This window comes from Triticum urartu, chromosome 5A (genome assembly GCF_056163025.1).
Source record: "Triticum urartu cultivar PI428250 chromosome 5A, HENAU_Tu73, whole genome shotgun sequence".
Lineage (NCBI taxonomy): Eukaryota > Viridiplantae > Streptophyta > Magnoliopsida > Poales > Poaceae > Triticum > Triticum urartu.
This window is the reverse complement of record NC_141877.1, coordinates 449675538-449687443: the sequence shown is the minus strand read 5'-3', so window position 1 is coordinate 449687443 and position 11906 is coordinate 449675538. Positions and strand designations below refer to the sequence as shown.

The window sequence follows — 11906 nt, the reverse complement described above, 5'->3', positions numbered from 1 at the left end:
ACAAAATTTCATGCATTGGAAAAAAATAAAAACGAAAAGGAAAGGGAAAAGACAAAAAGAAAACCAGCAAAAAGGACAATAAACCTGTTTGGAAGCTTCTAAAACCATTTGGAAGCTTCCTATAACCAATTAGAGCTTATGTGCACTTCTGTATAAGGGCTACCCCCTGATGGGCTGGCCCACTACGAAACATACTTATGTTGGGGGTGTGGGTGATGTACCAGTTGACCTTTTAAGTCGTGCGGGTGAAAGAGTGATAACATCGCTGCTCCAGCCCAATTGCAGCATTTTTGGCGAAGTCTTTGAAGTATTTCTTCTAACAGAGATTGATGCAACGAACAAGATGGTTCCAAGAGATTTCACTGTAATTCTTGGTTATAGGAGTTACTTTGTATTTTCTTGGATTTTAGATCCGAATCAGTGTACCTGTATTGTTATGAGTATGAATAAAATTACGGGTGTTTCTAAAAAAATTAGCCTTTAAATAATGCAACAGGCGCCAAATAGAAATTGGCCACTACTAGCAGATACCGTCAACATCGAGGCAGCTAAATTTGCAATTATTAGGTTTAACCTATTTATTACTTTTAATAATTCCGAGAAATCAAAGAGCCTCGTATAGCCCATTAATGCATGCCAAACAAGTGTGGAAATTTTAGTCTTATCCTAGTTGTGCTAAATGTGTTAGACCAAGATACAAGTGGGTTAGCATAAAGAAAATATACAGGTGGATTCCTTCACACAACACTAAGAGCAATCTTAGCATCTGCGGCCGCCATATGGGATATGGAGGGTGCTCTATATGAATCTGGAGGCAGCGATAGTTGTGTGCAAAGACAATGTCATCATAATGCGACCTTCATAAATTTTCCTTTTAGTCATTTTATTCAATTTTATAGTGGCAATTTAAGCTCAAATGTATCTACCAAACACATGTATCAACACGATAACTTAACAACAACTATATTCAGTGGCAAAAATGCATGGCTTTTCACATGTAATTAGCGACTTGAAATGTCATTCAAAGACATTTTGAAATAAGGAATGTCGCTATTCGAGTGACATTGCTACCTAGTACTACCTACACTAGTTGGTGCGGGCGTCGTCTAGTCGTCGCCCTACTCATCGTTGTCGTCCTCATCCTCGTCCTCGGAAAGACCGTTGAAGTAGGCGTAGGGATCGTACTCGGAGGCGGTAGCCATGAGTTGCCATTGCTCCTTGTTGGTGAGTGCAGGGGCGTACTCTCATAGGATGCACTCCTCATTGTGAGTTTTGAGTGCGGAGAGACACAATTAGTAGTCGATCAGGTCCTCGGGTTTCAACATGGGCTTTGGCTGGGCCTTGACACGGACATATTTATTCACTAGGACGAGGGGACAGTGGGGCTAATGGGGACGACGTCCTTCTCCTCTTAACCCGAATGAGGGGGGTTGGATACACCGCGGCTGCGCTGACGCCAAGGGATCCACTATTGCAAGAGGAGGATTCAGCAACTGTCATGACTAGTACACCGCAGGAAGAGTTCGCGCCAATGCGTGATGTTCTGGCCAGGAGGTTCCGCTCCACCACCAAGTTGAACCGTGATGTTCTTGCGCGGCGACATCGTGCCAGATGATGGAGGGGATGGGAGGAGAGGAGGCGGCAGGAAGAGGGGGGAGCGGCTAGGGCTTTGGTGTTTGGGACGCCTCGCCGTCATATTTTTTAGCTAGTGATGAAGCCTCGTGGCCATTCGAATGGATGCCTTGGGAATTGGGGGCGGTGGAGGCCATTAATGGGTAGGTGGTTACCGGTCACGTCGCCCCACTCGTAGTTGATTAATTGAAACACACAGATTCATGTGCGGGCGAAGGGTTGCTTCAAATGAAGGAAGAATACGCTGAAACGTTCCTCCCACGTTGATGGCCGGGTATGGAGCTAGCTCCATAAATTATGTTGATTGGCATCCATATGGTGAATGTGCTAGAGTGTCATTTTGGCCCCATATCATCATATTGATAGTTATTATGATGATCAGGGTCATATGATGACTCTCCTGGAGTTGCTCTAAGAGCTCGAGAAGAGCTCACATAGATACGCTCCTTCGTCGTCGTCCTCACCTAGCTTGTGTATTGTGTTTCATGAATGAGTCGGATTATGACTTATGCCATATGTGTACGCTGCCTTATTTTATCATGCAAGAAAACAAGTTGAAACGTTATTTCACTAGTGATGGATGAATCCGAACAAACATGAATACATTTAGTTTCTCCCGGTCTCCCTAGTGGAGCCGTTTCACTTTTATCCATTAGAGGTCGCTCCACTTTCATAGATGAAGCCACTTCCTCTCCTATTTTGTCTGTCTTCTTGTTCTCAAGCCTTGTTTCGTCTATCGCTTTCCCATCTCGCTTCTAGGCGTGTGCATCGCTAAGTGAGAGAACATGCCTTTGTAACACCTTCTCTTGCGATTCTGTACGGGGAGAGAGGCAATTAGGTTTTTGGATAGCGGCCACACTCCTCCATCGTGGTTGCGCATGATGACTTTCCCGAGGATGACTTCTTCCCCGACATCAACGACTGTCTCTTCTTGAATTCTCCTTTCACCGCACCATATGTCATATGTGTGTCATTTCTCTTTTTTTTTTTTTGCTGAGATGGTAATGACCCGATTGTGATATTGTGCGTGGGAATAATTTTATTTACGGGCACCGTGTCAATAAAGTTATACCACTACAGTAAGTTTACCGTCAATGTTCAGATTAGGACGATCAAATCGCGCCCTATGGAGACCCGTACGGGCTACTGCAGCTTGGGTCAATGAAAACTATATCGACAGGTTCCCGGAGACAGCCATGCCATATTCTGTCAATCTGTCACGGGGCAGATGTGCTGGCAATGGGGATACAGCGCATTAACAATGATAAAATGGACCTCCAGCTACTTTCGCCGAGTGATCTCGTGCGAGGCTGCGAATGCCGACATGACCATTTAATTAACCAACTTTTTTATACCGAAAGCTGATTACGATGTGAGGTTTCCTTGTAACCCTAGAAGTAAAGAAGGTACTAACAATTAGTAGTTGCATTTTTACGCTTGCTTGGTGAAGAGGTGCCACCCCTGCAGAACAACGAGAAATACCGTTGGACCAAAAGTAATCGAGGTGCAACAGAAGAGCTTTCTCGTGCCATTCGGTGCACCTTTCTGCGGTGAAGTGTTGACCTCCTCCGATGAAGAAGAAGAGGCGGACAAGTTGACTCGTCTCTTCCTTCTCCCAGACGGTGCACTGCACTGCACCGTTCCGTACCGCTGGCCTGGGTCATCCAGAGAAGCAAATTGATCGAGTCAAACCGATCCGACGGCCGCGATAGCCCCGCCCGTCGCATCCGACGGCGGCCCCGCCACCAGCAAGGATTATAAACTGACCGCTTCCTGCCAATTTCCGCCCCCCGATCCCCAACCTCCTCGCAGCTATACACATCCCACCACCACCTCCTCGCGCGCCGCCGATCGCCATGGGCCTCAAGCTCCTGCGGCTCGCGGCGACGCTGCTCTCCCCGGGGGCCGCCTCCCCGGCCTCCGGCGCCGACGCGCAGGGCGCGGTGCTGCGGGCGACGGCGCACCACCCGTCCACGGCCCCGCCGTCCGCGCACCACCTGGACGCGCTCCTCGCCTTCGGCCGCGGCTCGCGCCTCTCCGCCGCGGCGCTCGCGTCCGCCTTCACGGACCGCCTGCGCGCCGCGGCCTCCGGCGGCGGCGACGCCGCCGTGGCCCTCAAGTGCCTCGTCGCGCTCAGGGTCCTGCTCGCCCGCGGCGCCTTCATCCTCCGCGACCAGCTCCTCGTCGCCCTCCTCCGCCACCCGGCCTCCGGCCGCAACCCGCTCGCGCTCGCCGCCTTCCCGCTCGGCCGCTCCTTCGCGGCCGCCTCCTGGGTCCGCTTCTCCGCGCGCCTCCTCGAGGTGCTCCTCCTGCTGCCGGACGCCTCCTGCGACCCCGACCACCTCACCGCGCTCCCCAACCCGCGCCTCGTCTCCGAGCTCGCCGCCTTCGCCTCCGTCGCCGCCGCCGTCCGCCAGGCGCCGCCCCCTTCCTGCGCGCCGCAGGCCCACGCCCTCGTCTGGGAGGCCGTCCGGCTCGCCGAGGAGGACCGCGTCACGGCGGAGCGCAACATCGCCGCGAGGGTCCGGGAGATGGGCGAGCGCCTCGACACGCTCGGCCTGGCGGACGCGATGGAGCTGGTGTGCGTGCTGAAGCGGGTGGAGGAGAGCGCGGCGTCCCCGCCGGAGTGGAAGTGGGCGGGGCTGGACGAGGCCGTCGTGGCCGACGCGCGGCGGCTGCGCGAGCGCGCCGAGGAGGTGCTGCTGCGGAGGACGGAGCAGGACAGGCGGCTGCTGCGGAGGGACCCGGCGTGGAGCGCGTCCGCGCGCGTCGCCATGCTGCCGGCCCGCGGCGGCGACGGCCCGGCCGTCCGGTTCGGCTCCTCGCGGTGGTCCGGCGCAGTTCCTTCGTGGCGATAGGACATCGGCGGCGATGCCTGTGCCTGCTCTACTGGTTGCAAGTTTCAAACATTTGTTTGTTGTAGAAATCTGAACATTTGTTCGTTGAAGAAGCTGAGCAGAATGATCCAGGCTGCTTTTTTGACCGTTTGATCGAAGATCGATTCGAAGTAGGAGTACAACTTTTCTTTTCTTGATTAAATTATGTGCTGCTTGCTGGTTTCACGATCAAACATGAGAGCCGTGATGATCCGTGAAGGCGAAAGATCGGCCAGAGCATTGAGTGCTTGACAAGCCCCTTCCGTTCCTGCGCTGGAAAATGACATTTTGCCGCGATTGTTCTCCACAAAGATGCAATCATGCAAATTACAGTACACGCGTTCTCCGGATGTGGTACAAAATTAAGAATCGGATATTTATTACCTATCATATCACGCACGAATTCGTTCTCCAATTTCGCAATCTGATAGCGCGCACCCTTCATAAACAATTTGTGTCTTTTGACTTTGCAAGATGTGCAGGTGGTGTAAACAATGAGGTCACTTAGTTGCGTTGGGTGTACGTGCGCATCAAGCCACGTTGGGGGCTTGTGCTTTTGACTTGTTCATTCATGTGCTTGGCATTCTATTAGCGGATTGCGTTTCGTAATGCTCTCTTTGTTTACAAACTAAAGTCGGCGCCACCACGCATAGATTATCCATCTGCTCGCTCCATTTCCAGGCAAATGCCCGCGCAAAAGCCTGGTTCGTACCTAAAAGAGATACCGCAGAGCACACCGTATGTTCGGCATTTCATAGTAGCAAAAACTAGCAATATATGTTCTTTGTTATCCCGCGGAAAACTAGTTATTGATGTTTAACGCGAGGCGGGAATGTCATGTTCGGCTCCTCGCTGTTCAGGGAAGTTGATTGTCGACGTAAGGGACGGAAATTGACAAAAAATTGTTTGTTGTAGTAATTTGTGAGGCTGTGGCGCAGGGATGAGGGAAAAGTGTGGAAAGTTAAGACTCAGGGCAAAATAGAGTAGTACTAAGAAACAAGGGGCACAAAAATAAAAATCCCACATTTATTTGTACATCTATATCCATCTACGCCGGCTCTTTGCAGATAGAGCATCAATTCCTCTTCAGCAGCCACATCCAGTGGCGGAGCTAGGCAGGAATCTCTATGGGGTATGGAAGAAAGGCAAAATATGAAGAGGTGTGTTTGGGGGGGGGGGGGGGGGGCATTGCCCCCCTCAGGCTTTTACTAAGCTCTTCTACTGGCCAACCACCTGGCATAGGTGGTAAGCAATTATAAGAAAATATGTATCAAAGCTTCGCTACGGGCCACCACTAAATGCACCGGGGAGGTCGTAGTGATCACACGCAAGGAGCGTCAGGCTCTCCCCCTCCATGAAGTCCTCCGGGCATATCTCGGATGCACGTCTGTCAGAATGACCCTCCACCAGGTTTGGCGTCGTGTAGTTCATCCTCCTCAATGCACAACTGTCGCTTCATCGGCACTCTGCGGCGATAGAGGGTGCTTGAGCTGCTCGAGAGTCTGCCTCACTACCCGCACCACCGTATGAAGAAGAAGAAGACAAGGAGAGGATAGTGGCTACAACGAGTCCTCCTACTATCCTCACATTGGTTGGCCAGAGGGACCGGGACAACTACAGAAACCCTTGTCATGATGCCTACAAAGAAGAATTTTCAAAAAATAGTATTGTTTTATAGTAATTTTTTGATCACATACTTAATATGACCTATTTGTCAGCGATGAGCAGTACATATGCATATCCTGCTATTTGAAATTCCCTACACGTTTCAAAAAAAATTTCCCTACACGACTGAAGGTACCGACTGGCCATAGTGAATAATGCAATGCAGGTAGAGCAACATTTGTAAAGAAGACAAACACTGAATATTTTCGATAATGAGCACTTGTATTGACTCAAATTATAGCATCAAGCTGATACAAAGCATGATCAGTAACACCCGACCCCTGCATAACTAAAATACACACAACATGCAATAACAAAAGGACTGTGCTAACAACCGGACGACAGGATTTTAGCTATAGGCACGGACGATCGCGCAAAGACACATGCATGCAGGACGAGCGATGACGACTTTGCATGCGCGCGTGAGCTTGCAACTGCATTGTTAAATATGCATGCATATAAAAACAAAACTGCTGATGTCATCAAAGATTTCTTTGAAATTCGAACTTTAAAATGTTTTGTAGCACAAACTATATCTTGGATTGAAAAACTGTTTTCACATAAAAGATTCGTCGCGACGAGATCTTTGAATCTAGATCCCATGTTGATATGTTTTGACGACTTTTTGTCGGGGTCAAAAGTTATCAGGCCCAGGCTAAGCAAGTTATCACGTCAATGATGCGTAAGTTACCATCTTATTTATATAAAAATTACCAGGGCATAAAAGTTGTCCTCGAATTCTCCCCACATGCAATTAGAATACCAAAAAGTTGATGTCATCCTTGATTCCCCTTTATTTCGAAACTTCAAAATTTTTGTAGCTCAAACCGTTGATCCGATCGAAAAGGTTCTCGAAGAAAGCATCAAAACTAGATACTATATTGATTTGTTCAGACAACTTTTATTTCGGATCAAAAGTTACCACTTCTGAGCTAAGTAAGGTATCATGCCTGAGCTACATATGTTACCACGTTGTTTACAGATATTACCAGGTATAAATTATCATGGTCTACGATATGTGAGATACCATGCTATTCACACACAAAGTTATCGAGGTGATATTTTGTCAAACCCCCCCCCCCCCATGCCAAAGTTATCAAGACCGAGGTACATAAGTAATCAGGTCCGCATATGTGAGTTGCCATGCGCTATTCACACAAAACTTACTAAGGGGATATTTCATCACCCCCCATGTCAAAGTTATCAGGACATCGATATGTGAGTTACCATGCTATTCACACAAAAGTTACCGAGGGGATATTTCATCAACACCCCCCATCCCCCCATGCCAAAGTTATTAGGACCGAGGTACATAGGTTATCGGGTCTGCGATATGTGAGTTACCATGCTATTCACACAAAAGTTACTGAGGGGATATTTCATCAACCCCTCTCCCCCTCCCCCCATGCCAAAGTTATTAGGACCAAGCTACATAAGTTATCAGGTATGCGATATGTGAGTTACCATGCTATTCACGTAAGGGTAGTGCTAACTTCCGACATAGCTCATATCGTTTCCTTTTTATGTGTGTGTTCACTATCCACTAATAGTTAGTTTAATTAGCAGCTAACCACATGCATGCAGAAAAAATGATGATGTCAGCCTAGATTCTTTTCAAAACTGAAAATTCAAAATGTTTTGCAGCTCAAACTGTCCATGGGATTAAGGTACTGTCTTCACATAAAGATTCGTCGCGACGAGACCTTTGAAACTAGATCACATGCTGATATGTTTCGTGTTGGGTTTCGTAGTAATTTCAAAAAAATTCCTACGCACACGCAAGATCATGGTGATGCATAGCAACAAGAGGGGGAGAGTGTGATCTACGTACCCTTGTAGATCGATAACAGAAGCGTTAACTTGGTTGATGTAGTCGTACGTCTTCAGGGCCCGACCGATCAAGCACCGAAACTACGGCACCTCCGAGTTCTAGCACACGTTCAGCTCGATGACGATCCCCGGACTCCGATCCAGCAAAGTGTCGGGGAAGAGTTCCGTCGGCACGACGGCGTGGTGACGATCTTGATGTACTACTGTCGCAGGGCTTCGCCTAAGCACCGCTACAATATTATCGAGGACTATGATGGAAGGGGGCACCGCACACGGCTAAGAATATGATCACGTGGATCAACTTGTGTCTCTAGGGGTGCCCCTGCCTCCGTATATAAAGGTTCAAGGGAGGGGGGCCGGCCGGCCAGGAGAGGCGCGCCAGGAGGAGTCCTACTCCCTCTGGGAGTAGGACTCCCCCTTTCCTAGTTGGAATAGGATTCGTGGAGGGGGGGGGAAGAGGAGAGAGAGGAGGAAGGGGGGCCGGCCCCCTCTCCTTGTCCAATTCGGACCAAGGGGGGGAGGGGCGCGCGGCCCATCTCTGGCTACCTCTCCTCTCTTCCACTAAGGCCCACTAAGGCCCATATACCTCCCGGGGGGGGTCCGGTAACCTCCCGGTACTCCGGTAAAATCTCGATTTCACCCGGAACACTTCCGATATCCAAACATAGGCTTCCAATATATCAATCTTTATGTCTCGACCATTTCGAGACTCCTCGTCATGTCCGTGATCACATCCGGGACTCCGAACAACCTTCGATACATCAAAATGCATAAACTCATAATATAACTGTCATCGTGACCTTAAGCGTGCGGACCCTACGGGTTCGAGAACAATGTAGACATGACCGAGACACGTCTCCGGTCAATAACCAATAGCGGAACTTGGATGCTCATATTGGCTCCTACATATTCTACGAAGATCTTTTATCGGTCAGACCGCATAACAACATACGTTGTTCCCTTTGTCATCGGTATGTTACTTGCCCGAGATTCGATCGTCGGTATCCCATACCTAGTTCAATCTCGTTACCGGCAAGTCTCTTTACTCGTTCTGTAATACATCATCCCGCAACTAACTCATTAGTTGCAATGCTTGCAAGGCTTAAGTGATGTGCATTACCGAGAGGGCCCAGAGATACCTCTCCGACAATCGGAGTGACAAATCCTAATCTCGAAATACGCCAACCCAACATGTACCTTTTGAGACACCTGTAGAGCTCCTTTATAATCACCCAGTTACGTTGTGACGTTTGGTAGCACACAAAGTGTTCCTCTGGCAAACGGGAGTTGCATAATCTCATAGTCATAGGAACATGTATAGGTCATGAAGAAAGCAATAGCAACATACTAAACGATCGGGTGCTAAGCTAATGGAATGGGTCATGTCAATCAGATCATTCAACTAATGATGTGATCCCGTTAATCAAATAACAACTATTTGTCCATGGTTAGGAAACATAACCATCTTTGACTAACGAGCTAGTCAAGTAGAGGCATACTAGTGACACTCTGTTTGTCTATGTATTCACACATGTATTATGTTTCCGGTTAATACAATTCTAGCATGAATAATAAACTTTTATCATGATATAAGGAAATAAATAATAACTTTATTATTGCCTCTAGGGCATATTTCCTTCAGTCTCCCACTTGCACTAGAGTCAATAATCTAGATTACACAGTAATGATTCTAACACCCATGGAGCCTTGGTGCTGATCATGTTTTGCTCGTGGAAGAGGCTTAGTCAACGGGTCTGCAACATTCAGATCCGTATGTATCTTGCAAATCTCTATGTCTCCCACCTGAACTAGATCCCGAATGGAATTGAAGCGTCTCTTGATGTGCTTGGTTCTCTTGTGAAATCTGGATTCCTTCGCCAAGGCAATTGCACCAGTATTGTCACAAAAGATTTTCATTGGACCCGATGCACTAGGTATGACACCTAGATCGGATATGAACTCCTTCATCCAGACTCCTTCATTCGCTGCTTCTGAAGCAGCTATGTATTCCGCTTCACACGTAGATCCCGCCACGACGCTCTGTTTAGAACTGCACCAACTGACAGCTCCACCGTTTAATGTAAACACGTATCCGGTTTGTGATTTAGAATCGTCCGTATCAGTGTCAAAGCTTGCATCAACGTAACCGTTTACGATTAACTCTTTGTCACCTCCATATACGAGAAACATATCCTTAGTCCTTTTCAGGTACTTCAGGATGTTCTTGACCGCTGTCCAGTGATCCACTCCTGGATTACTTTGGTACCTCCCTGCTAGACTTATAGCAGGGCACACATCAGGTCTGGTACACAGCATTGCATACATGATAGAGCCTATGGTTGAAGCATAGGGAACATCTTTCATTTTCTCTCTATCTTCTGCAGTGGTCGGGCATTGAGTCTGACTCAACTTCACACCTTGTAACACAGGCAAGAACCCTTTCTTTGCTTGATCCATTTTGAACTTCTTCAAAATCTTGTCAAGGTATGTGCTTTGTGAAAGTCCAATTAAACGTCTTGATCTATCTCTATAGATCTTTATGCCTAATATGTAAGCAGCTTCACCGAGGTCTTTCATTGAAAAACTCTTATTCAAGTATCCCTTTATGGTATCCAGAAATTCTATATCATTTCTAATCAGTAATATGTCATCCACATATAATATCAGAAATGCTATAGAGCTCCCACTCACTTTCTTGTAAATACAGACTTCTCCAAAAGTCTGTATAAAACCAAATGCTTTGATCACACTATCAAAGCGGTTATTCCAACTCCGAGAGGCTTGCACCAGTCCATAAATGAATCGCTGGAGCTTGCACACTTTGTTAGCTCCCTTTGGATCGACAAAACCTTCCGGTTGCATCATATACAACTCTTCTTCCAGAAATCCATTCAGGAATGCAGTTTTGACATCCATCTGCCAAATTTCATAATCATAAAATGAGGCAATTGCTAATATGATTCGGACAGACTTAAGCATCGCCACGGGTGAGAAGGTCTCATCGTAGTCAATCCCTTGAACTTGCCGAAACCCTTTTGCGACAAGTCGAGCTTTGTAGACAGTAATATTACCGTCGGCGTCAGTCTTCTTCTTGAAGATCCATTTATTCTCAATTGCTTGCCGATCATTGGGCAAGTCAACCAAAGTCCATACTTTGTTCTCATACATGGATCCCATCTCAGATTTCATGGCTTCAAGCCATTTTGCGGAATCTGGGCTCACCATCGCTTATTCATAGTTCGTAGGTTCATCATGATCTAGTAGCATGACTTTCAGAATAGGATTACCGTACCACTCTGGTGCGGATCTCACTCTGGTTGATCTACGAGGTTCAGTAGTATGTTGTTCTGAAGTTTCATGATCATTATCATTAGCTTCCTCACTAATTGGTGTAGGTGTCACAGAAACAGTTTTCTGTGATGCACTACTTTCCAATAAGGGAGCAGGTATAGTTACCTCGTCAAGTTCTACTTTCCTCCCACTCAATTCTTTTGAGAGAAACTCCTTCTCCAGAAAGTTTCCGAACTTAGCAACAAAAGTCTTGCCTTCGGATCTGTGATAGAAGGTGTATCCAATAGTCTCCTTTGGATATCCTATGAAGACACATTTCTCCGATTTGGGTTCGAGCTTATCAGGTTGAAGCTTTTTCACATAAGCATCGCAGCCCCAAACTTTCAGAAACGACAACTTTGGTTTCTTGCCAAACCATAGTTCATAAGGCATCGTCTCAACGGATTTTGATGGTGCCCTATTTAACGTGAATGCGGCCGTCTCCAAAGCATAACCCCAAAACGGTAGCGGTAAATCAGTAAGAGACATCATAGATCGCACCATATCTAGTAAAGTACGATTACGATGTTCGGACACACCATTACGCTGTGGTGTTCCGGGTGGCGTGAGTTG

The 11906-nt window shown here is 47.5% G+C and overlaps 1 protein-coding gene across 1 annotated transcript; it reads left to right on the top strand.

Moving 5' to 3' along the window:
- The first annotated feature begins 3096 nt into the window (after nt 1-3096).
- LOC125509609 (ENTH/ANTH/VHS superfamily protein) lies at nt 3097-4687 on the top strand. Its single transcript, XM_048674616.2, has one exon. The coding sequence runs from the start codon at nt 3489-3491 to the stop codon at nt 4488-4490; it is 1002 nt and encodes a 333-aa protein (XP_048530573.1). The 5' UTR covers nt 3097-3488; the 3' UTR covers nt 4491-4687.
- Nucleotides 4688-11906: the final 7219 nt, after the last annotated feature.